Source organism: Triturus cristatus, chromosome 12 (genome assembly GCF_964204655.1).
Source record: "Triturus cristatus chromosome 12, aTriCri1.1, whole genome shotgun sequence".
Classification (NCBI taxonomy): Eukaryota; Metazoa; Chordata; class Amphibia; order Caudata; family Salamandridae; genus Triturus; species Triturus cristatus.
The window spans coordinates 462,585,467-462,613,010 of NC_140595.1; the positions used below are offsets into that span (position 1 = coordinate 462,585,467).

The 27,544-nt window shown below is 43.8% G+C and overlaps 1 protein-coding gene across 1 annotated transcript in view; it reads left to right on the top strand.

The window, feature by feature from the left end:
* The window catches only part of PHKB (phosphorylase kinase regulatory subunit beta), a 1,466,493-nt gene that overhangs the window by 1,130,361 nt on the left and 308,588 nt on the right, over positions 1–27,544 (top strand). The window contains exon 16 of the mRNA XM_085637773.1: positions 4,932–5,025. Coding sequence (XP_085493899.1) covers positions 4,932–5,025 — 94 coding nt within the window. The remainder of the gene's footprint in view (positions 1–4,931; positions 5,026–27,544) is intronic.

A 27,544-nucleotide genomic window follows, 5' to 3' on the forward strand; every position in this document is an offset into this window, starting at 1 on the left:
GAAGTGTCAGCTCTGGGCTGGGGGGCTGCTTGGATGTGGTCGAAATCGTGTGCCTCTGGTCTCCACTGGAACCCTATGTCATCTGGCAGGTTCTCAATGCATTTTGCCCTCTTTTAAAGAGTAGCTCTTTTTAACCTTTTACAGACAGCATGGCCACCATGTAATATTGTTGGAAACGGGGTGAAGTGGATTTGTGGGCTCTCTGCCAAGAGATGCTGAGGCTATAGTGCTAGTTGAAGAATATGGGGATGTCCTTAGCTGTGTCAACCGTCTGACAGGATTCCTGAACAGGCTAGATGAGCTTAGTAGGCTAGGGCTAGCCAACCAAGAGTTAAATATGTTACAGGAGGTAGTTCAAGTCGTATTTGCCCAGTAGGGGGGTGTGCCTTGGGTAGAGATTTTTGCTATCACAGAGAACGGTCCTTATTTAGCCTTTTGCACTGTTGATATCCCACCTCTGGTTTCTCTGGGAGAAGCGTTCTGCTCTCTGCAATTCTTTTCCCCTTTATGCATTAATTCTGAAGAAGGTCCAAAGGGAATGGGCTCAGTTCATCCTGATAGTCTTGGACTGGGCTTGATGGGTCTGGCACCACAACCTATTGAATTTGAGCATCTGCCCCCTCTGGGCATACCTTTTCAGGACTCTCCCTACAACAGGACAGGGTTCTACACCTGAGCCCACACAACCTACACGTCCATGCATAGTGATTGAGCGGAACCAGCTGAGCAGATTTGTTTTGCTGGTGGAAGTAGTGGATTCCATCTTGATTGTTTGCCGTCCATCCATTAAGATTCCTTGTATTCTGGGTGATGATTAAAGTTTGTGGCCTTGTATGAGGACCGTCCAGTTGTCCGCTGCATGTTGAGCTTTCTGATATTCTTCTGTTGTCTTTGCCCTGGCAGTGCTCTGCTGTAGGCACTGTTAAGGTTGCTAGTCTACCATCTCAGCCTTTCTACGTTTACCGGATCAGCCATCTCTGTTTAATCCACCAGTTGTGGTGCAGTTGTTTATTTAATACCATATATGTTTGTTCCCGTGACTCATTTTGCCGTAGTGCAACCATAATTTAGTTAAGCCCTGTGAGCTTATACACATCAGCTCTTTAAGGCTACTTTGAGGACCTAACATAGTCTACCTCATAGCAATAACTTCAGCAGGCTGTGTCAGTGAACAGTTAGCACTGTCAGTACGACGACCATATACCCCCTTCTTTCTGGAAAAGCTGTGCTTGGGTTTAGGGCAGCCTTTCGGCCAAAGGTAGTGTCGGGATTCCATATGGGGCAGCCCACCCTGCTATAGAGAGGACTTATATTTATATTGATTGGCCTAAGGAGAATCAGGTTGATGACTAGCTTTTTGTTCGGCTCACCTGTGTTGAGAAAGGTAGTCCAGAAAGAGGCTTTATCCAGATGGATTATTCTTTGCATAAAATTGTGTTATGTATTTGCCAAGAAGAAACAAAGTAAGAACCTTCAGGCTCATTCTTCCAGAGCTAAGGTTTGACAAAATGGATTAATAGTTGTGGTGGATAGTAGTCCACCACAAGTAACAATGTCACTATTTTTGTTGGGTCCAGTAAATATTTCAGTAGTTTAAACCATAGCTTAACCATTGATAGCATGGACAGAGAAAACAGTTTTACCTTAAGAAAATGTGCAAAGCATTTAGAAGTACCAAAACAATTACAAAGTTGAAAACACAACACAATAAATATCCCACTTTAATGTACAATACTAGAGGGGGTATAGGAGATATGAATTGTTAAAATTTCAAATAACAATAGCACCAAAAAACATTAAATGGCAACCACAGTCATCTGGTCACACTTGACCAGTACCTAGGTGCAGGTTAAGGCCGATAGCAATGGAACGTGGATCAGATACAAGAACCAGATTGGTCCTGGTGGTAAAGGTACCTCTTGGCATTTACATCCTTCAGTAAAGCAGGCAGTGGGGCTGGTGTCGATGGTGTCGATAGAAGAGCCTCGGCGAAGCTGTTGGTTTAGGCAGGCAAAGCTCCAGCATGGAAACTTCCAGTTTTTGCACCCCAGAGGTCTCTGATATTGATTGAGTGGCCTTGGATGGCCGAATAAAAACTGCAGGTAGGGACAGAGGAGGGCGCGGTGTTGATGGATTCCAGCATCAAGAGAAGAACAAAGTAGGAGCTACAGCAAAGCCAGGCCCGCCAACATATGGCCTCCATTACAGCCTTGGCAGGGAAGCTCACTGTTGGACATCTGCCAGGTGACTATGTGGGTGTCCGTCCACACCTACTGTCGGGCCTCTTAGGTCTGTCGGGTGCCGACTTTTACCCACTCCATCCTATATCATTTCTTGGTATGAAGTCCTGTCATGAGGCACTCCACCTTATGGAAGGAACTGCTTTGGGATCTACTACATAGGTGAGGAGTCTGAAGTGGTTACTCTATCTAACCACATATTCCTCATTGCCCTCAATTCTTCCTTTTCTGTGGAGCGTTCTTCCAGATGTTGATAAGGGTTTGTTAGATTCTGCACTCTGTCACAGAGATTTTATGTCTAAGTGTGAAGTATGTTTTGTTCAAAACTGTCTTAAGCTGATGTCAGTGCGCAGGGTTGGCACCATTATACAGCCCGCAGTGTCACTTCTGGAGGTGGCATGAATCTGCCTCAGAGTCCGATGGTGCCATTTGTCGACACGTGGGAAAAATTGCTAACAAGTTTTCAAATCCTGATTAGTAACTAAGGAAATTTAGAAGGTGAGCAATCTGTTGTTAGAGTGTCCACCAGAAAGAATTTTAACAAAGGTAAGTGACTTTGTTTTTACGCTGTGTTCATATCCCTTAAATAATTTAGTAGTTTTTTGGCTTGCATATACGGTAATTACACAAATAAAAATTAAATAAATCCGTTCAAAAAGTTCAACCAAAAATAACTACCTTTATCCCAGTACCATCATCATCATCACTTTATTTCGATCATAAAAGTACACAGCACATACATTGTACAATAAAAGAGGGACAAATAAGTAACATAGATAAGAACATTTCATGTAAAAACAGAAGGCACATGCTTATAATTAGTGATATTATAAAGTGCTTACTGTGCGCTTAATCTACAGTACATATCAATCAGTGCACATCAATTTTTGGTCAGGTCCATCATAAAGTGCATTTCATTAGTTTTAGCCGCAGTGTTTACCAATATCTGGACAAACCAAAGACCTCAACTCTACATGTATCCGTACTCCAGTTTCTTAACACCTCCAGATAGTGGGCAGGTCCAACCAGTTTACAGAGTGGTATTATCCATTTTTCCCTAAGGGATTTATAGTTTGGGCAGAAAAATAACAGATGCACAATGCATTCAGGACTTGCATTACAGGCAGGACAAAGATCATCAGTGGCAACATCCTTACTCCATTTTTTTACAAAATAGTTTAGTGGGTATAGTTTTGTTCCAAAACTGGAGAAATAATTTCCTGGCTAAAGGAGGGACAATTTCATCCAGTGTTCCCTCAAAACAGGGAGCACATTTCTTTTTTCTTTTCTTTTTTTTTGCCTTCTCTCCAGAGCAGCTTGGTGCCTGGCACCAGGTGACAGCTGCTGATGGATTAACCTGTAGCTCCAACCATCTTCTCCTTTTGGGGAGGAGGCCTTCGCCCTTGGAATGCTTGTCGTGCAGGGCTAGGCCTCTGATGCTACAGCCTGGGGAGGAAGATCATTAATCCAGCCTAGCAGGGTCAGCCCCAGCCAGGATCTGGGTATGAGCTGACTGAGAGGAACATGACATTTCTTGATCCCAGTACCAAAACAGATAACACTCAATTGAAAGGTGTTTCCGACTAAGAATCTATCACAGGTTTTAATGCAGTTTTCACTTCGTATCCGAGAGAAACCATTGGCTCAATCTTCCATTTCTCTTGCTGGAACTTGCAGCTATGTACAACATGTTCACACTCACAAGACATTTATATGTTCTCAAAAACATACCCACTGAGATTCCAGAAGCCTTATTTTGAAAACGTAAAGGTGAGAAAACAGTGTAGCTTTTGGTAGAGAAGCACTTCAAGAACAGCCATCACCTTTGGCTATTCGTCCATCTGGAATGCAGGCTAGTTCTATCCAACTATCCAGGATGGTGCAGAAACACTGTCCTTCATGGATTCTAGATACACTTCCTTGACAAACCCTCAAGGGTGGTAGGTTGTAAAGGTGAGCTGGACCAGAAGCTAGTCCTTATGAGTATATAGGGTGAACAGAGGCAAACATATACTCTAACAGATAAATGATGTAAAAAAGAGATCTAGTTGAAGTAGGTGGACTTGAGATTGCCCCAAAGTACAGTGGCAAGTGTAAATGGATAAATAGTAGAATTTTAAGATGTGTAAGAACGGACGCAGTGCAATCACATTTGTAAAGATCAGGGAAACATGGTTTCAAAATCCACATGATGCTGAATAAATTACAGGAAACCTACTGATGGAAAACAAACATTAGTGATTAGAGAAGTACACCCAGAGACCAACATTGAATAAGGGCTGAAAAGAGTTTGATCCTTGCCTTTGTCAACCTCTGAAAGACACTGCTGTGACTAAAATTTAATGTGAAGTTGGACATTTCATATGTACTATATTGGGCCTTTGTCTTTGGTTGCTCAGATCTGACAAGCAAATATCTTGAAGACTTGTATGTGATAATTGACAATGCGGTGGTTGGTGGGTTGTTTATTTTGTATTTTATACTTTGTACTGAAACGTGTTCGCAAGCTGTAATTATTTGAATGAACACTGGAATACTGGCATCTACTTCTGTGAGCACAATCAATTAATGAGACAAGTAGGCTGAGATTGTCATTCTTACATAATAAAAGCACTATTTTCATAAGGACCCTCTTGTATTGTTGTGGAATGGGTTTTGTAAAACTTACTGCAATGTTTTCATTTTTTTTAGCCTGCAAGTTTTTCTAAACACATATGGTATCCAAACGCAGACGCCACAACAGGTGGAACCCATTCAAATATGGCCACAACAAGAACTTGTGAAAGTAAGAAAAATTCCTCTTCATTCTATACTATTTTTCTAGTATCCATGATTAAATTGTGAAAGAGAGAATGCCACTTCATCCATGAAATGTTGTGGCATATGGTGTTTTATGTACCATCTCAGTGAGGGTATATCATAGGAAATTGCAGGATTTTCAACGTACATATTTAATTAATATTTACTTTGCAGACATCTCAAATCTACAATGATTCCATGTGTAAACCAAGTCTTTTTTAAAAAAAAAAAAAAAGCTTTATTGTTTACCAAACGTCAAAGCATACATAGCACCATACGTACCACATTGCAAATAGATACAAACCACAGTAATGCCACCAGTCTCCAACATATCTTCCCATGCTTCTGCGGGCAGCTTTGTGCGATATAGTTAGGTTTTTCTTGTTTGGCACACCAGTCTGCACCTGTCCTCCACTCCACCACTTAGGGGTTGTCAAGGAATTCCATCTCTGGACTATATCACGCTTGGCAACCAGAGAGACGACCCCATTGAGCACCCTTCCCATCTGTGGACCACCAAGATCATCCAGTAAGCCCTGTAGGGTCCCTCTAGGGGTAAGATCCAGGGGTGCGTCAAGCACCCATGAGAGATCTTGCCAGTAGCGAACCATCACGGGGCGGGACCAAACCACTTGGTAAAAGTCTGTGTCAGGCCCAGAACAGAAGAAACACGTGGCCTGGGGGATTCTAAGAGCTTGATTAGGTTGTACAGGGGTCATGTAAGTCAAGTGAAGGTAGTTTAGCTGGATCATTCTAAAACATGTGGAGATGACCAGCACTTGATGGCCATCTTAGCTTCCCTCCATTCTGCGTCATCTATTTTCCCGACCCACGCCTCCCACCTGTTTGTGTGTCGAGCCGGTTTGGAGCATAAATGATTAGAGGGCGGTAAACCTGGGACATAGCACCCAGAGTAATCGTTGCCATGAATTGTTTTGGCCTCGAGGAGCTGAACTTGAAGAAATTAGTATCGGAGGGGATGTTGGCTGTGAGGTTGTGGCGTAATTGCAGACATTTATAAAATTGGGTCCAGGCAAATTGATACTGTACTTGTAGCTCTTGGAACGTCTGCATATGGCCCCCCTGCTAATATACCCCCAAGGACATTGATTCCTATATTGTCCCATTTCTAGAACCTCCCCCGTTCCGCTGTGTAGTGCAACTACTTCCTCCACCGGGTATTCAACAGAGTCATTTTTGGTCCCAGCCAGTGAGTCGAAGTGTAGTTCTCCAGTACAAGAAGACCACCTGTGTAATGTCTAGGAGAGATTCTGGGATTGGATGCGCTGTACAAATTACCCATTATGTTGTCTAGGCTCAGCAGGTCTAGTTCTCTGCAATAGGCTGGGTCATCCCACCTGCCACTAAGCCAGTCATTAATGACAATCAACTGCGAGGCCCTATAATAACAAAATATTGTTTCACACTTTCATTGAAGATGAAACACCAGAGGAATACTTTCCATATGTTGACATGGAAATTCTGTTCACTTTCCAAGCACATATAAATTGTTTTAAAGGGGCCCTTCCCCATACGGAAGAAAATGTGAGACTCAGTCCGCTCAGTAAATGAGCGGCTTGGCTAGTGCTAACTGTTTACAAACCACATCCTAATCTTAATGATTTAGATGCAGCAGAAATTAACAGCTCTGTATAAAGATCTAGTAAAAATGTACAGACACCTCATGCAATACATAATCCGAACCCTCACAGTTAACTCTGCGCGGACGTCTCAGGCTGCACAGCTGCAATTGGCTGCTATGGGTATCAGCCCTCAAACACTTAATGCCGTTATGGGAAAAGTTCCCACCAGTTGGGAGCAAATTCCGTTCTGGATAGCTCAGAAACCAAGCCAGTTTGAAGCCAGTTTGAAGCTGGTTTTCCCCATACGGGACTGCAGGACAAATATGGAATATTAACAGTTTGCTTGCCAATAGGAATGGCTCCCTCGTGGAAGATTGTGCCACTTGGGGAACAGTCTTCGCTATAGTCTACACCAGAACTCATGGTACCCTTTTAATAGCAGTTTTGACTGATGTACTAAAACAAGTACAGAATGAGTACGGGGCAGGACCTGCCCTAGACTTGGGGATGAAAATGATGCACAATTTTACAGCAGTATGAACCATTTTGTTAAGTAACAAAAAAGGGGGAGCTGCAGCATTGGCTGTACATCAACGCCTGAGAGAGTTCACTCCTGCACAGCAGGAGCGGGAATTGCCAAGAATTATAGAAGAAACCTATGCTACACTAGGCAGAGATAATTTGGAAGCCAGACCTGGGAAACCACAGGTTAAGAGTAATTCTGTAAACGATAACTCTAAGCTAGCACCGATTCTTCAAAGAAGAATTGGGACAATAAACCAAAAAATAATAAACAAAATAAAGGAAGATAAAGGAATCCACTGACATGAGGGTCTGGGGTCGGCACACACAGTGGTCGCTGCTACAGTTTCACTACTGAAGCATCGCTATTGTTGGCCTGGTCTTACAAAATAGATTAAGGACTTTGTCCTCAAATGTGACATCTGCCAGCAGATGGAGGGTTCCACCATAGCACGTCCTCCACAGACACCTCTAATAATCTCAGAGAAGACTCTACCGGTTGTTTATTTGAATCACTGCGGCCCCTTACACTCAGGTGGGGCTTACTAGTACATCTTGGTGGCAGTGGATTCATGCTCCAGATTCCTGTGGGTTTGGCCGCAGCACTCGGCTGAAGCTCGAAATGTCCTAAAGGATTTGCAAGTCTTCATCTGGACAAACACAAATGGCACACTACATTCCGTCTAGGGCCCGACATTTAGCTCTCGGGCTTACAAAGAAGCGATGGGAAATTTTGGTGTGGTCTTGCGGTAGTCCTTACCTTACCAGCCTGAGGAAAATTTAGTATTTGATAGGAAAAACTGTGACCCAATGCAGTCTTTAACAGCAAGAGCATTAGGCTTGGGTGGCAGTTGGGTCAATCACCTATATGGGCTCTAGAGGGCACTCAATAACATGCCAAGAAAATCCCGGGGGGGGGGGGGTAATACTCCTTACGAACTTCTGTTCCGTGTGAAAATGTGGGTACCAGACCTTGATAATTTCAGCACAGTGGCAGCGGAAACACCGTTTGACATCAATGAACGTTGGGCCCTTTGACAGGAACTCAATAAATTCTGGGGCACACAAAGCAACGTCCAAGTAACATGCACAGCCATTGGAGAAATGAAGGTTGTACCAGCAAGACCAGCCTGAGTCCTGAAGATTGGGGACCTAGTCAGAGAAAAAATTGTGGACAAGAAAGAATTTGGGCCATCTTGCAGAGCTAAGTAGATTCGTATGTCGCAATATTTGTTTCCAAAAGTCGTCCATTCATAGAGCCAAAATCTCGGTCTGTCGCCATGTATTAAACTACGAAATTCACAACCTCTCAAGACATCGATATTTGTACGTGGTTGTGAATTTGGTGGTTTAACATACGGCGACAGACCTAGATTTTGGTTCTGTCAGTGGACGACTTTTGGACATACAAATCTTTTCGTTGATTTTGGAATTATCACCACATTTGAAATAGATTAGGACACGTGACTTTAGAGCCTTGAAAAAGTCGTGGGTTATTATTCCCGATGAAACACGTGTTGGCTGAGAACTTGTACAAATAAGAGAAAAGAGGAAAAGAATAAAAGAAACAAAGAACCTCATCCATTTGTTTTGCTTTGTGATTAAGTGGACTTATGTTACTGCTGTCTTATTTTCAAAAGTAACATGTGCTGCGGATTGTAATTGTCTTTATTTGTAGCTTTTTGCCACAAGTTTGGAGAGGCTGGTGGTTCTCTCCACCTTACAGCACTGTTGTACTAATATAATTCCTTTGTAGATATTTGGTGAAATCACCCTTGTGGTGCAAGTTTCCCTAACAGTATACCACCAACCTTTTGTTATACATCTTACAGAGCTCCAGTATCTGTTCTGGCTGTCTTGGGTACTAGAACTGTACTTCTTACGCCTCTTGCCGGTCGCAGAGACAAAAGATTTGTCTCCATTGATCTGATCAACCACACTATGCAGCAGTTTCTACACTGTTTGTGAAAAATGATAATGAGGTGTATGTTCTAAATGTGCAATAAGGAAAAAACTCAATGAAAAGAAGAAAGAGTTATATAAAAAAAAGAAAAAAAAGCTCAGAGTTGATAAATGACTTCTGATAGTCTTATGAATATTGTTTGATTTGTGGTGAGAGAGGTATCTTTTGTTATGAATATTGTTTGATTTGTGGTGAGAGAGGTATCTTTTGTTATATTAGTTTGCATGTGATTCCAGCCTCTCTTTTTTCCAGAATTTGAATCACTCCCCCCTTTTTTTGCTCTCCAGGACATGGAAACTGTGCACGATTTGCTTGCATATATAGTGCAATCAGCTGCATTTTCTAATGATGGATTGTATGATGGTACATCTAATTTTGGCGACATGTTTTGTTATCAACATTGTGGTCATCATTTTTTCACACAAAGCTAGTATCCCACACGCTGTTAACTATTACACACAATGGGAACATTTCCCAACAGTGCCAAAAGGTAGTTCAAAAACAGTTGCACAGAGGTTTGCTTATTTTTCTAGCTTTGACACATTAGACCCAGCCTCTTATCATTATATGCTTGCACCTACACCAGCAAAGAAAAATATGCTCACAAAGACCAAGCTGATGTACTCTGCTTCCTTTATTTCCCAACTGTCTGTATAGGGTTTTGACTTTTGGAAAGAGACCATTGGCACAAAATCTGTCAGGGGGCAAAAGACTGTCAGGTTCAGGGAACTGGGATTTTATTTGGAGCATGCCTCATACCATGTCAGATAATTTTCCTGAATTAAACATTGTAATAGACTTTTTGTCTTGGTATTGCCAAGATGAAAGATTTGAACACATCTCGTATTCCCATATTCTCACGCGTTTTAGAACTCGCAGCACTTCACACACTGCAGTGAGGATACACTAGATACCTTGATATGGAACGGTCATCAGACCCCAGTTGGAGGGGATGGATGGTTTTGCCTGTGGACACAAATAGGCGTCAATCTAGATTCCTGGGCAACACCAAAGGGTTTAGGGTTAATAGACCAGATCAGCGATATGTACAAACATAAAACTCTGGGGGATGACATCATATAGTTTTGGGAAGTTGTGCCTTGATTGGCTAAAAACCTCAAAACTCTCAGGTGAAGCAACACTTGTCCCTTCTTTCTGATGACATGGATCTCAGGGATTTCTTGTTAGGTCCCCGGAACCGATGTCAGAAGCGCTTCTTGTACGGAATATACAAGCAGCTGTGGAACATTTCTCAACAGGAAGCTGTTGAGACATTGCGTGAGATCGACCAGGTTAATTTAGAAAAGGCTTTAGCTGTGGTTGACAACGGTATTACCACTTTATCATCCAGAATTTATTCACTAGCAACATAGTGTCTTCTGCAATCAACATTATACAGCAAGACATGTCTATTTTACAGCATGGACAGTCACAATTATGGTCCATCTTAAAACTGAGCTAGACGTTATGAACACTACGTTCGGGCCACGTGCTGTGGCGTTACTTCAGAAGTACTAGTCTTTTTTCTGAATATGATCTGAAGGATAGACAGATAGTAATGGCACAGAGAGATGCAAAATATGTCATGTTGCACATTGAAAAATTAGACAATTCCCTTTCACCGTGGCTCAGACACCATCCACAGACTGGATAATCCATGGTTACATCACCCTACCGGTTGCGACTTTCCAATTCCAATATTGTCTCCAATACCAGCAGATCGGTAGGTACAAAGCGATAGGGGAAGGTTACGTGCATGAATACTGGGAGTTACCATTCAAGTTTAGATGCAGAAATGGGGTTTCTGAAGTTTTCCTTAGTGGTTCCAACTTGGAGGATGCTTTAAGTGGGTCCCTACTTTGCAAGGACATTTCTCTTCATGGGGCTTGCAATGCTTCAGTTGCGAACTTGTCGTGTTATCTGAAGGGTTCCCCGGCTGCAGTGATTCATCCGGTTTTCAAGCTGCTCTCGAATGGGAGATATTTGATGCTGAATTATCAAGGTTGCTGTGGAGTGGAACTGGGCATTGCTTATCTGGTGATGGTTAATACTATAGTCACTTGTTCCACCCCAGTATTGTTTCAACCTGCCCGCACAGTTACGATTGCAGCCCTGTGGCCTTCAATAAAAATGTGAAACATACACTTTGATTCTCTGAGCAAACTGAAAGCCATGCTTTTTCTAAAGGATGTGGCCTTGACTTCAGCCAGGAAGACGTTCGATCTCCAGATTGCAAGGTCCTCGTCTGAGATACAGACACTACTCCACACTAACTTCTTGCTACACTTTGGGGAGCTGGTTCACCGTATCTTTAATATGTCTGATACGTAGCGGATAGTGCACTTTTTTAAATGTATCGACTCTGGACTGGTTAGCGCCTTTCAGGCGATTTTTGGAATTATACCATCTTTTATACATTTCGTGTTGGGAAGCGTTTTTGGAGGTCTCCCGCTTGTCCTGCTGCTTGTGGCGGGAATCCTGATATACATTTTTCTGCTCCGCAATGGTCGTCCCTGTTCAACCTGGAATGGAGACAGCACTGCTTGTGGTGCAATGCTGTGAGAGCAGGGTACACTGCTTCAGCACACCTCAGCTTCGAGAACTGACTGAGCACTGATTCTGGTCTTTCAGGCCAGTTTGACTTCACTGCATACAACCTGTATTCCACTGCCTAATGTGCAGCCAGGAATGTGTTTTGGATCTATGCTTAGGATCACAATCAGTTGCACCACTGGACATTGAAATACTAATAGACCCCTTATAGGCCAAAGGGCTTTATTGTCACCAGTGTACTCCATAGCTAATGAATGCATATTTCGAGCAACCCTGGGATGTTTTGACTCCTAGTGAAATGGACACAGGCTATATGATACATGTACAGGAAGCAGTCCCTCCCTCGGCGGCTGCTGTGGGAACTGGATGGAATACGCCTGCTTAAAGGTGCGCCTCTGGGACTGTCATCTGCGGTCGCTAGCAACATCATTGTTGCATCTACCACTCAAAATACAGAAAAAACTGGCTTTTCCGTGTGGGGGGAACCATTTGGTCTGTTTTTAAAACATAACGAAAATGTATCAACAGCTTTTTGTTTTTTTGTTCCTAGGCACCGTGACTTTGAGTGCTTGGGATTTCAGTTAAGTATAATGACTTTCAAAGGTTTTTTATGAATATTTTAAAGGAAAGCTAGTTTTTAGATCATTTTAAAAGTGGTTTTAGACCTTTATTAGTTTTGAGTTATGGCCTGTTGGCTTTTAGATAGCTTTTGTATATCGACCCTTAGTATGAAGAGTGGGTGTTGTGTTCCCGGGTTAGGCCCATGTAGCGAAGCTGCTCATTTCTTACATTGTCCTCTTTTTTACAATAAAATTTCTGTCATGAACTTGTGCATGCACAACAATGTCGCATTAGTTTCTCTGAAACTACTTTGGTTACACATCTAGCTTCGCATAACATTATCACGATGCCTCAACCATCATGTACAACGCCTCTTTACGCACTATGTACAAATGTCGTGCTATCTTCATCCACAGTGCGACAGACCCATCTACGTATCCATAACATCGCTAATCTACAACGTACATCGAAAGCTGCTTTCTATTATAAATAATGATCATCCCAATAGATTAGCATAGGAGGTGCTTCAGCTGACACCGAGGGTCCCTGCATGCTGCGACTTCACCACGCAGCGGTCTGACATCTTGTGAGGGGTGTCCAGTTTGGTACCCTGACAGGGTCCTTCATTCTCTCCTGCCAGGTAATGGGGTTGGATCATCCCTTGGGTAGATTCTTGGCTTCACACCTACATACACTCTAGATACACTCAGAGTAGGGTTTACATAGTAGGAGTACACCTGATTACTGCTTTTTTTTTTTAAATGCCTGCATATATACACCGTTTTAGCACCATGGTAAAACTGTATCTACTCTTTTGGTGTTTGTCATCACCTTCATCTGCTTCTGATTATCGCAGACCATGTATTTATACAAGAATAACGTTGGTTCAATAAATATATTAAAAATGCCACACTGTGTATTCTCTGTATATTTCTCTGAGCACAAGTAAGCACGAGTGACTGAGCAAAAGGTTCTGATCTGTCTTCACGATCCCTGAGGGATCAGGGTTGTCATGTTCCGTGGTTGTCAGAAACTATTCGTTCCCTGGTAAGGTTAAGGGGACTACCGTGGCACTGTGAGCTAGCTGGTTTCTAGGCCACTATATCCTACAGGGGTGCCCGGAATCAGTCGAAGTACCATCCAAAGTTTATGTTGTCCATACAAATGTGCAGGCCCTACTGATTAGTGGGAACTACACTACCGCCTCATGGGGAAAGGTCTCATTAGTGGTTGCTTCCGCAAAGAATGCAGGCACGTTAGGGGTCAGTTCAGCCTAGAATTTATGGTCGTATTCCATGGGCAATCCGTCGGGTTGGGTGTTTTAGCAGCAGTCATTTCAGACAGTGCGATATTCATCTCGTCAGCTGTAATTGGTTGGTCAAGGTCACAGGCCACCGCGGGGGGAATTGTAGGCAGCGTAATGTCAGCCAATAGTGGGTGTGGTAATTCTTGATGGGGGTCACGATCTGTAAGCATATAAGTCTTTGTAGAATTTGGCAAACACTTGCAATAGGTTTGGAGTGCACGTCTGTAGAAGGCCTTCCACATCCAGGATCTCGGGTACAATTCTGGAGGCAACCTCTCTGGTGGCCAGCAGTACAGGAGCTTGCCGGATTTATCTCAGTGTTCGTATACCTTCCTCTTTGTCACCCCCCAGCATTGTCTGGCTTCCTCTAACAAGATTTGTCACGGTGAGGCTCTGGCCACCTATAGTTTTGGCCCTGTTTCTGCTGCTGCTGGTTTGGGCCCTGGTTGTGTGTAATGTAAGTCTTCTCTCCTGGCCTTCTCAGAAGAGACAGCAAAGCTACGTCTTTCTCCCTGGCCACTTTCTAGCTGGCAGTCCAAACAGCCTGGGGCCCTGCTCTATCTTAACAGGTCGCGAGGCTAGCGGGACGAAAGAAAGCACCCAGTCCAAGCCTGGGGGCCCCAGCGGGTGAACCAGACTTCCCCGCCGCCAAGATATAAGGATTTGTGAGCACGCCTTGATTGCCTGTCCTCCCCTCGGTGCAGGTGGGTGTGCAACCCACCCTAGGGTTCAGCACTACTCCTTCTCCGCCGGTGGCAGGGTCTCTCTCCTGTGGCGTGGCTGGGGAGCACCGCTGGGACTCTCAGGCCTTCAGCTGGCTGCCACCAACCACGATGAGGCCCGGGCTGCCATCTTGAGTGTCACATCTCCCTGCTGGCCACGGTGTTCCAGGGGACCACAGTGGCTGGGAGTCGCATTCTCAGTTTGGGGCTGTCAAAGAAGTGCGATGGGTCAGCCTGACTGAGTATGTGCTGGTCAGGATGTTGAATGATGCCGGAGGAGGTCTGGAGCAGTCTTACACTGTGACCTCCATCTTTTCCACCTTCCTAAACCATGTCTTTAGTGTTCTCTCTAACATCAGCCTGTTTTTTTTCTCTGATTTCAACCTATTTTTTACCTGCTCCAGTAGTGACAGATTTAAGATGATCTCTGTACTTTTCTTCTTTGTGCAATCTTTTCTGTGAGATTGTGGGTCAGTTACTGTATCAATTTGCGCTGCAAGAGGGCCTTGTTTATTAAATTGCTTTCTGATAAAGGCTGCAAAGGAAACCTGCACTGGAATACAAAAAACTTGCCTCTCTCCGTGCTCTCTGAAAACCATGACCGATGTTAAATTCACTGAAATGTGCCTAAACAAATGGTAAACCAACCTGACTGTTCCGGCAAATTCAGCATGCCTGGTCACCCTGCCTTTAGGGCACTTCGTCACATGATGAGACAAATAGTATCTAGTAAACTCAGTTTTCAAAGCAAAGTGCCTTAAAATAAGTATTTTGTAAAGATTTTTTGAATTGGAGGATGTATAGGCAAGTACTTTTATTCTTGGGTCCTGAACTAGAAACCACCCTCTTCAGAATGTGTTAATCAAGGAAAATGTTTTCATGTGTTTGAGATGCTACATAAGCTAGAAGATCCATTTTAATGTCGGGCCTAGAAGAGCTGTTGTTGTCTCACCAGCAGTATGTGATCTAGAGGGTTTATAAATGAAAATATTTATGTATATAAATAGGTTGAGGGACTGTCAGCCCTCTTCTCCCATTGATCTGTTCAGCTGTCATTCACATTTTGTTTCGACCCACCACAGCACACAGCAAAGGACAGTGTATCAGCCCACTTCAGCCATTGGCTCTTTTGGGCTGTGAATAGCTGGATTTTAACTCAAATCATGTGCGTATCTCCCTAAGAAGAAGGGTAAGGGTGTGAGGGTGGGTTGCCCGCACTTTACTATACTTAGTGTATCTTCTCTTTTTTCATTTTTTTGTCACCCTTGCATCTTTAAACTATGCATTCAGGTCATTACCATTCCAATCCAATAGTAGTTTTCATTAGCAATTTATTTTTCATGTCAAGTGCATTGAAATAAAAGAGCATTTCCAAACGTGATGCAAGTACACCTGCCTGCTAGGAAACATCCTTGCTGTTCTATTACAATTGTAAGCACTGGTTATTTTTTTTATCTAAAACTTTTATTGTAATCATATGGCCATCATGCTTAGATGGTAGCAGGTTTTTATTTTTTGTGGCATATACTTGCCCTTAAAAATATAACAATTGCAACATGCTGAACAAGGCTAGACTGGTAGGCTTTGCCAATGCTTGTTTCAAAATATGGTTATCTTTAAAATACCAGCATGTTTTTATCCCATTCGTGGTTAACATCTGGCCCAAAGACTCTACCTACAAATTAAACAGAATGCTTGATAAGTGGGATCTCTGAGGAACACCGAAGCTGAGCTGATGAGTCTGTGATCTAAAATGTTGTTTTTGACAGAGGGGCCAGAGAGCTGGTCCGCAATATGGCTGCACCTCTGTGAGGCTTTTGCTGGCAGGATTGCAATACGACACAGTGCTTCTTTTATCACTGCAAGAGCTGTCTTTTAAGTTGGGCAGAATTGTCCTGCATACCCTGGATGACGGCTGACGCCTGTTTACATCATAAATAAAGAAGAATTGCACCATTTTCTACCCTGGTCTAGTGAATCCACTAGCGTTCGGTTGGGAAAATGGCATCCCTGCTGCCCCGAAAATTAATACCAGCTAAGAGCTGATTATTTCCTGGCCTAGCTGAGTGGTGGAGCAGGTGGGGTTGTCCCTGGCGTCGGAGGCTGTACTGAGCCTGGGGGTGCTTCAGTGGCTGGACAAACAGGATACTATTGGGGGCGCTCCTAGGCCACTGCAGGAAAAGAGAAGGTGAGACCTCTGTGGAGTCTTCACCATGGAAGCTTCACTGTGGAAGAATTTGGCCTTGGACTGAGCTATGGCTGCCATGTCTGCAATAATACGCATGCCTGGTGAATCTGGATATTTGGGCCTTGCCCAATTTTGACAGACACTGGGAGGCTAGGGTGGCCTGGGCCCACCGGTTCAGCCCAAGCTCTGGCTAGCAGGGGATTTGCACCAATCTGTGTTTGCCATGGGGACTGTAGAGGGCCCTTGAGATTTGTTGTGGCCTAGGTCTGCACATGCACTTCCCCCCACCTGAGTCATGTGAATAATCAAGAGATGAGGTAGGACCTGGTCAAGGTGCATGATAAACATTAAAAGGTGACTGAGATCAATGCACAAGACATCTACCATAAGCCAATCAAATGATAGTCTTATCAGTTGCCAACATAACTACATCACAAAAAAGTGCATTGATCCCCATGAACCCGATAATTATGTCTCCACATGAGGCCAAGTAGACATGCACAAACTTTTCCACCAAGCAAAACTGCATATTGCAGCTACTCTAGGGGTGGTTGCCTCTCCCGCCCTTATTTTTACCCCATTCATTTGGTCTCATATCCATCTCCTATACATGTAATGGGAAAAACAGAAAGACATTTCTATTGAGTCATGTGGAGGAGCAAGAATGATGGCTCCTAACAGTGATCCTGTAGAATCGCGGGATTTGGCGCTGAAACCGCACACCAGGAAGAGAACATGAAACCACTCCTCAAAGCCATGCAAGTAAACCTGGTATCAATAACCAAAAGATGGACACCATGAATTCCCGATTGGACAGCATCTCCAGTAGGCTGAAGAATAATGATAGCTGGTTTGTGGAGGCAGAGAAGAGAATCTCTGCGGTGACGGACAGCCTGGTCAGTTAAGGGGACACACTCACAAGCACTGAGAAAGTGTTATATATTATAGCACAAAAAAATTAAGATTTGGAGGTGAGATCTCGGTAGGCTAACATTGGCATCCTGGGTATACCCGAGTCTGGCAACTGTGAGACTTCTGACCATCTTTGTCTCAGAAGCATTCTCGTGCCTTCGTGTGGAGAAAAGGGAGCACAGAACCTGGCAACGCACCCACCTCCAGTAACCCCAGCCCGCCTCATCATAGTGCACCTTCTGAACTTCTAGGACAGGGATACAGCCCTGCAACTAGACTGGAAGAAGCACAAGGTGAACTTAGAAGGATACAATATCTACCTGTTGCTGGACTTCACCATAGCCTACCAGGAGATGAGGCGCAAATTTCTCACCGTCAAACAACAGCTACTCAAGGCAAACATCCCACATGCTATGCTGCACTCTGCCCACCTAAAGATTGCTAATCATGGGAAACAACACGTTTTCCATACCCCACAGCAGGCCTCTGAATTCTTTTAAAAATTACCTCTGGAGGCCCCGCACAAGCATGCCTTTCAGGGCCCTTGTGACTCACCATCAACACAGGCGGTCTCGGACCAGAACCCTGGTCCTACAATGTGAGCTTATTGGAATGCCACCATGATAATTCAAGTTGGCGATTCCTCTCCTTGTCCCCTTGACTGTTATAAATAGGCCCAGACATCCTGGGTCATGCCCATGCCAGAGTCTTTCTTTGTTATCTCCAGCTTTTTTGGTAGCCCTGGTGCATGTCACCGTTCTGTACATTTTCATCAACTTCATGTATATCGTCAGTGTACACCACTGACCCCTTGACTTCAATTTGAAGTTACCGGCTGGGTCTTGAGGTGACTCCCAAGGTTTACACCATCTAATTTTACAGTTTTGGAAAAGATTCTGGTATTAGTTTTCTAGTGGACCTTTCAGGTTTTCTAGTTGTTCATTTACTGTTTTTCAAGACATTGTTGTAGAATGTTGGATACCCCTTTCTCTGCTTGATTTCAGTCTTTGTAGAGCAAGTGTATTGACTGTGCTGTGAATTACTTGATTGATCTAGTTTGTGATGTCTGTGAAACTCCAGTTGTTAAAGATATTGAGATGTTTTTTCAGTACCTAGGAAAGTTTATCTTTGGAGATATCTTTTAGAGCTTACCGTATGCATTTTGTTGTTTTTGATTAACTGTTGACTGACATTTTTGTGGTGATTGTATATGGGAAGTATGTTATGGCCTGACCCATTGATTATGATTGGAACTTCAACGTTAGTGATGTGTAATGTTGATAATATTATGTTGAGTGTGTTGCTCTTGCTTTGTGTTTGCAGTTCTTTCAGTTGCCCTCGAAGCCGACTCACATTCCTCGGGCATCCAAGGGGCCATTACTCTCATGTCTTATGTCAATCTTGGCTGCTAAATAAAGTACGCCAATGTGCCTTGTTTTTATCATTTTTTTGAAGCATTACATTTTTTTACTAAAAAAGAAAATGTTAAGCATGATAGCAGGAACATATCTGTGGTGTGGATTTCAAAATAAACCAATTTTCTGACTAGAAGCAAATAATTTTTTGTTTCAGTACCAACCTTCCAGGAAACAGTGTTGATATCCATCAAATGGTTCATTGATGCCTCCTGACAGTTCATATCCAGTTTGAAGATTGTGCCATTTTAATAATCCTTAACACTGTCTAAACTGTCTTTTGACAGCTCCAGTAAGTGCACAATACACATCCCAGATGATTGAGGAACTAAGAATAAATGATAAATATCCTCCAGTTCAGAAACTTTTGCCAAATAATTCAGTACCTTATGATGGATATTTCTGCTCTCACTTTCCCCTACCTTTGGATTCTTCCCATGCGCCAGACTAGACCTGAAATTTTGCAATAGCTCCTGCGTACTGGAAGATGACTCAATCATTCTCTATTTTGGCTCTATCCCACCCTCAACACCATTACACTGAGTTGCATGCAGACTCCATCTCTGTGCTTTGATGCAAGTTCCTTTTGTTCTATACTCTTTGTTGATCACTTGGTGCTCTGCTTGTATCCTTTTATCAGTTATTACCGGGTCTAATTCATCCATTATATACATATAGTGGCAGTGTGTCAGGGATGTTGCAGAAGAGAGACAGTGCTGAAACCATACCAAGCTTGTCGAAAGCAGATGTCGGTCACAAACATGCACAAAGTCGGTCTGTTATGTCTGGGGCCAAACTTCAATCCATCTACTACGACAAATGCTCCGTAATGCACATGAAGGTGGTGAGGTATTGAAAGCTCTAAGTTGAAGGACAAGGCTTCAAAAAGAACCACAAGAAAAATAAACAACATTCCATGCCTTCAGACTCTGCTTTTCACGAGAGAGGTCACTTAGTCCACGGGAACTAACCCCTGTTAGTTTCCTTCTTTGGAACCCCTTCTGAATCTCAGACTGATATGCTTCAAGTTGCCAGGACCATCGTGGACTCTGCAGCAGGTGGTGGTTTCAAATAGAAAATAAACAAAGAAGGGGGTATCCTTAAATGAGAGAAGGTAAAGACCTTCTGTCTGTTAGAGAGTTCTCAGAGAAGTAAAAAGAGAAATTCTTTCTTTTTTATGAAACCCCTCACTCACCAACCTAGTTGGTGACATGCTTCATCATCGGGGTCCACCCGAGCAGTCGAATACCACTCGGGTGTGCTTCAACGCCTGATTACAGCGGAGCAGGTTTGTTATTATATCAGTACGTGTAAGTGACGTGTGTGAGTGAGTGAAATAAAGTTAAAAGTAATCCTACTGTACTCCCTAACAAATTTAATATGGAGCAGCAGGGTCACGATTAAAAAAGTGGTGAAGTGTAATACTAATGTAGGTTTAATTTGACCTAAAGTATTATCCAAATATTGACGGTCTACATGTTTCAACCTTTGAGTGTAATCACAGGTTTTCGTCAAGACCTATCGACACACCGGGCGGTCTACACGCACTAAGGTGCATCCAACCCTGGAGCGTCTGTGTGCCACCTACATATACTTGCGAAGGTGGTAAAAAGGGTTCAGGGAGTCCTCTGTATACAGATGAACCTGAAAAAAGCACATACAGTTCTGGGCAATCAGAAAATGATCTATTTAGAATTAGAATGAACAGTGCCCATTTCCGTGTGAACTCTAATTTTTGTGCATATAATCACCTCATTCTGAGTTATGCGCCCCATGTAATTACCATTGGTTGTTGGAACCGAGCATTCGTTCCATATTATGCGAAACTAGCATCAACCCACTAAATCATTGTGGAAATCGTGGGTGTCTTACGGCTACACAGCAATTGTGAGTATACTTGATGTGTGATTGGCGTTGAAGCACACCCGAGTGGTATTCGACTGCTCGGGTGGACCCCGATGATGAAGCATGTCACCAACTAGGTTGGTGAGTGAGGGGTTTCATAAAAAAGAAATAATTTCTCTTTTTACTTCTCTGAGAACTCTCTAACAGACAGAAGGTCTTTACCTTCTATCATTTAAGGATACCCCCTTCTTTGTTTATTTTGTATACCTCAGGGGACTGGGAGTACCCCTTACAACTTAGTTGTGAAATCCCTTTCTCTCTCTTTTGTTATATGGTGGTTTCAAATAGGCCATGCTACAAATATTCATCTGGGCTCTAGCTGCCTCTGGGTCACTTTCTGGCGCTAAATCGCTATAGCAACCATGTGCCGCATTTTAGATCTTCCCCACCTCAATGTATGTCCGATCCGCCATCGTCACTTAGTCATGCTTTGACACGTCTACCCAAAGCCTTGCCTGCTTTTGCTTCATAAGTGCCACCATCGGCCTCTGTGACATCGACACTGAATCTAGTGGGAGTCCGCCCTGTGTTGTACAATACCATTAAAAAGCCCTATGTTGATGATTCTTCAGAAGTTCCACTTTCTCAAATCCAAAGTTTTGCATTTTGGACTCGGACTCCAATGCCTTACCTAGTTCCTCATGATGATGATGATGATGTTGATGAGGAGGCAGACGACTTACTCTCTCGGAAATTATGGCTGTTGGCCTTTACCTGGACTTGCATAATGCTAGTGGCCTTGACCCTTGGTCCAAGTTGGCTCTTGATTTGCCTAATGATCCTCCGAGAGAGAATAGTGCTTCCATTGTATTCGTTTTTAGGAAAAGTGTGGCAGTGTTGGAACTCCAACTTAGATCAGTTGAGACAAAAGACAGTTTGCTAATGGAAATCCTATCCTACAGCCAGGGCTCTCTACGTCTGAGACTCTCAAATTTCATTGAGGCACTAGATGATGCTAACTTGTAACGTGGTCAAAGCCCTTTTCTGTCCTTGCTTTTAGCATTCTCATCGCTCGCCAGATGCCGCAGGCCAGTACTTGGAGGCCCAACGTTTTTGATGTAGCATCCCACTCCTTGAAATCTGATGGTGTAAGCCTCCACTTGCAAGATGAATCCTTATTCCTTCCTTTCGATTCCTCTGTGTAGAGAATAGCATTTGATCAGTGCAGTGGGTAAGAAGGTTTTTTTTTCTTGCACTGCATTCTTTCAATGTTTCTTACCTTCTGGGCCTATGCATAGACAGTTCAGGGTGGAAAGTATGAAGTCAAGACATTATTGTGTTGTTGCTTGGATTCTACAGACTCAGTTTCCCCTGCAATATGATCAAGTGTACTTATCCACATAGATGCCTTAAGGGTTTTCGAGATAAATGATTTATTTTTCATATAATGCCATATGTTACATTCAATTGTGTGGCATTCTTGACTGCTGTACTTTTCCTCATATGCAATATTCATACTTAGCGTGCTTTGGTGCAAACAATACACAGTCAAAAAAAAAACATCCTGTTTTCCTCCCAATTCAGAGCCCTTGTACATTATGTGCTTGTATTCTTTCCATTACATTTATGACCATTCTGCTTTGTCTTCAACGATCAGCTTATATTCTGACTGCATACATAAGTTTGCCCTTTTGCATTCTTCTGATCCACTTGAGTGACGTTGGTTCTCCACTGATCTTTTCCTTATGACCTATTTAAGCAAGTCTAATGCTCCAAGTCTGGGTGGTATTGGGTGACTATGTTCCGTTTTGGTGAAATAACGCGATCAGATGTGCACGTTGTGTGGAGAACTTTTTATCTGTTTGGTTGATGGTGATCCTTATTTTCTCCATTGCTGCTATCTGCTTAAGTCTGACAAACCAGTTCAATATCTGTGGTATGTCATTTTCTTTCCAGAGCAATGCTATTGACTGTCTCGCTGCACTCCTAGTGTGGGAAATTAACGCCCATTCTTTGATTGGAAGATGCTGAATATTATCTAGTGCCATCCTCAATTACGCTACATATGTTGTATGTGGCTAAGAACTGCCTTCCGAAATATCAGTGTGCTTGACCACCATGTATGTGTGAAATGTCTTCTGTAAATGCTTTGACAGCATGTACCATTGATACATTATCTTGTAAGCGGTCTCTTTTTAGTTGACGCTTTTGTAAGTCTCTATTCACACTGTCCTCTCACCTTTCTTAATTTCTACAAAGATGCATTATTTTACTCTTCCTCAGTGTTTTATGAATGTTTGATATTCATTTTTTGCATCCTACTTGTTTGGGTGCTAACTTCTCAAAGAGTGCTAGATCTCTTATGGCTAAACTTGGGAGACGCAGCGCACCCAAGTCGGGGAGAGTACAGTTGTTCCCTACAGCCTACGAGTCCCAGGAAGCCTGAGGGACCGTCCCGCTCTGGAGATCCCGCCCACTGGCTGCCGGGCGCTCGTTAAGAAGACCTCGCGCCTCCCGCTTCGCGGGAGACGCAGCGCATCCAAGTCGGGGAGAGTACAGTTGTTCCCTACAGCCTACGAGTCCCAGGAAGCCTGAGGAACAGTCCCGCTCTGGAGATCCCGCCCACTGGCTGCCGGGCGCTCGTTAAGAAGACCTCGCGCCTCCCGCTTCGCGGGAGACGCAGCGCATCCAAGTCTGGGAGAGTACAGTTGTTCCCTACAGCCTACGAGTCCCAGGAAGCCTGAGGAACAGTCCCGCTCTGGAGATCCCGCCCACTGCCTTCCGGGGGCGTTATAGCCATCTACTTGCTCCCGCCCCGCGGGACGCGCGCGGGCGCCGGGCTAAGCCCGGGCAAAGGGCGGGCCGTCTACGGCAGTCCGAGGCCGGCAGAGGCTGGGCTGGGCCACGTCCCTGAGGTTTACTTCCCCACGGTAAGATCTCTATGACTATTGAACTTGTACGTGATCATGTCACTCACTTCCGATAATGAGGGGAAACGCCGCCTTACACCGGCCGCTGCCGGTGGAAGACTTACTGGCACTCTTGATGACTTTTTCCTGAGAGCAGCCGACGTCGTAGGCAGGGAGATTGCCCGGACTGAAAAGCGACTGTCAATGGAACTTCTGAACGTCAGACGCTCTTCCCTAGGAGACTTAAGTAATGTGGTGTCACCGGCAAGGGCTGACCTGATTTCTATATGCCCTCGCAGCCTAATTCACTCTGACTACCCGCCTGGAGAGGAAGTTGTGTCCAAGAGTAATAACTCTTTTAGTAGTCTCGATTCATCTGAGGGCTTTTATCCGATTGAGCCCAGGAAAAGTTTACAGCCAGTAGATCTTGTTGACCTCGAAGCCATTTCGGTAGTGGCCCCACCTAGTACTGATAGGAAAGGGAAAAGGAAAAGGGGCGGGAGCTGCCAAACGGGCAGGAAACCTAAAATTCTAAAGCTGTCTGGTACACAGAGTGTAACATGCCCTAAGAAAGCCACTAAAAAATCTAAGAGGAATACTCAAGCCCCGTTAGATCCGGTTTTGCAGTCTTCTGATTTAAATAATAGAGCCATATTTAGTGGAAGGGACGAGGACGCAGTAGTATCATTTTCTAACTTAACCCACCTATTCCAATAATCGAGAGACTGAAAATCATTAACGGGAAGTTAGACGCCTTGGGTGACCTTGTCAATGTTAACACATGTAGGCTCGATAATATAACACTTCCCAAGTCGAACACTTGTACTGAGATAACGTCTAGCAATATCTTAGCCCCTCAAGGACCATCCATTCCTGTAGCTGCAACCCTTTCAGGTGGAAACAGTACCACTACTTTACCTCTGATACTCCCTCCAACTAAAACTGCTAAAATAGCTGAATCCACATCATCTATTATTACATCCTCACAAACCAGCGATAATTGTATGGGGGAGACAGAGTTGGTTGAACAGGTCGAACGGGTCTCCCTACCAGTTATTAATCTTCCTCCAGCGTGTTCACCCCTAGTAGTAGTGCTCGCAAATGTCCCTGTATTAAATAAGGGCGTTAGAGAGGACTTTGGGCAGTTAAAAAATAAGGTGCTCCACTGGATTACAAAGAATACATCGGCGGGTAACAACATTTGGAATGATTTAATAATGGTACGTAGAGTGTCCTGGGTAGGTAGAACTAGGAAGACTAAAGTTGGGCATTGTATTATACTTAATTTCAATAATCCCTTCTTGGTCAGACGAATCATCGATGAGTCCATATTCAATGCTAAGCCACAATCGACGGGCATTGAGATCCTCCCACTTGATTACTTTTACAGGGAGCTGAACAGACCAAACCCTAGTACGGTCTCTGAGCTTGGGGGTAGGAAGAGTACTCGCATCCCACTTAACCCGGGTTGGGAATACCCCAGGAAAACGTTCCCTAATCAGACGTGGAGTAGGAACGATGGCCAATATCATAGCTTAGAAGGGGTCAATCGCTTCTCTGTTTTGAGCGGACTCGAAGGAGTCGACTGACGCCCAACTACTGAGGCTGTTGTCAATTCTGCCACAACTGATTTGAAAGAACCAACAGTGATAGCCTGTGTAGGCGATCAACTGAAGGCAACTTTTTTGCCTGATCAATCAGGGGTTGTTAAAAATAAAGGAACCAGGATTGCCTTCTGGAACGTAGCAGGTCTCCGTTCCAAGATTGATAATCCCATATGGATTGACTATATTAAGGACATAGATATATTATGTCTGCAAGAGACTTGGTCTCTGGACGCCATCCATATCACCGGCTATAGAACTTTCCATCAACCTGCTAGTCTCTCCACATCTGGGAGAAACAAAGGTGGCCTGACTATTTATTTATCCAACCTGATGGAGTTTCTGTCAGTAAAAATGGTGGGTTTATGCAACCACTATCAAATAATCCTAATCCGGGTGACTCCCAAGGTGGAGATGTTTATCGTTAACATGTATAATAGTATCGAGAAGGGTTTAGTTAACGGTATGATAAATACTCTTATTAAGGATCTAGGGGCTCTAGTAGATTCATCTCCAAGGGATTCAATTATCATTTGGGGAGGTGACTTCAACCACTACCTCTGTAAACATTATTTGAGTGGCTGTGGTGATCAGGAAAAATATAAATCTGAATATCAACCACATTTTGCACATAATAGTGGGGGTGACTCATTTAATGACATGATGGCATCATTCGATCTGGGCTTTGTTAATCTGCTCTGCAGGCCCCCTGTGGAGTTTAGCTCGACGTATGTGGGGAGAGGGTTTAGCACGCTGATCGACTTTATTACCGTCACCAACTCCCACTCCTGCTGGTTAACCGATTTTGCTACACATACACTTGGGGTGAGTGACCATCTCCCACTAAGCTTTTGTATACAGCTCCCCTGCAAATCAGACTGTATTCCTGCGGAGAAATTGGCCTGGTCAACTAACTGCACCCTAAATAGAATGAACGGGTACGCCCTTAGATGGTCAAAGTGTAACCAAGAGGTTATGAATAGGAGCATAATTAAAAAAGCGTTAACTTCCATCAATGTTTGCCTTCAGGACGAAGTACTACATACAGACATCCTGGACTCTTTTGCAATAATTACAAAGACAATTAAAGAGGACCTACAACGTCCAATTAAAGAGGGGAATGTAGCCAGAAAGGGGTGGTTCGACTCAGCCTGTACTAAGGCCCACACTGCCTTAAAGAATGCTTTAAGGAAAAATCCGAGGAATCAATCTGAAATTATATATCTTAGACGTGTGTACAACCAGGCTAGGAAGTCACGTAAATGCGCAATTAAGAATGATGCTTGGGAATGTTTATATAATGCGTCCTTGGAAAAGGATTGCTCTGCCTTTTGGTTAGCTGTCAAGGCACCTTTCTTTATTACAGGGGAAATTGATAGGTTGGAAGTGGCTATCACAGAAGATTCTTGGATAGATTTTTTCGCCGAGGTTTATAACCCAGGAGGGAAAGATAAATTGGTTGATATGAAGATTGTTACCCAGGGTCAAAAGGTGGGCGATTTCACTCCGATCAAGCTAGATGTTACCGTAAATGAAATCTCAGATGCAATCACCCAGAGCAAAGGTAACAAAGCGCCAGGCGCAGATGGTGTCCCCATAGATCTATTCAAATATCAGCCTGAGCTCTGGTCGCCTCTACTCACGCGTGTACTGGAGGCTAGTTGTGCGCGGGGCTTTATTGATACCTGGGCAGACTCTATAATCATACCTATATTTAAAAAAGGGGACCGGGATAAACCCTCTTGTTATCGTCCCATATCCCTTCTGGATTCCTTTATGAAAGTCACCGGGCGAGTTATTTTGAATCGCCTACAATTATGGGCTGCCGAGGCCAACATTTTATCGCCGGTTCAATACGGCTTTCGTAAGGGCTGCGGCACCGTGGAACAGGTCCTTAATTTTACATCACTACTAGGTAAATATACCCAGGCCAAAGAAGGTAAACTCTTCGCAGTGTTTGTTGACCTAAGCGCTGCTTTCGATTGTGTTATTCACAATCGATTGTGGCAGATCCTGAGCGACATGAAGGTAGATGAAGTACTTATTTCCTTCTTAAGACAGCTGTACGCCGGCGCCAGGGCGAAAGTTAGGTACGGCATCAATGGTGAATGCACCAAGCCTTTTCATGTAAAGAGGGGAGTGAGACAAGGGTGCGTACTCGCCCCACTTTTGTTCAACCTGTACATTAACGATCTAGAAAAAGTTTTAGTTGCTGCAGCACGCGACTCCCCTCAGGTCAATCAGCACCAAATTGCGTCCCTCTTATATGCTGATGATGCAGTGATCATGTCCCGGACTCAAAGAGGTCTCCAAACTACTCTGGACACTTACTTAAACTTTATGGACAACAGGGGGTTAAAACTCAATGTATCCAAATCATTTGTAATGTCCTGTGGTAGTCGTAAGAAAAGAGTGTGCCGCC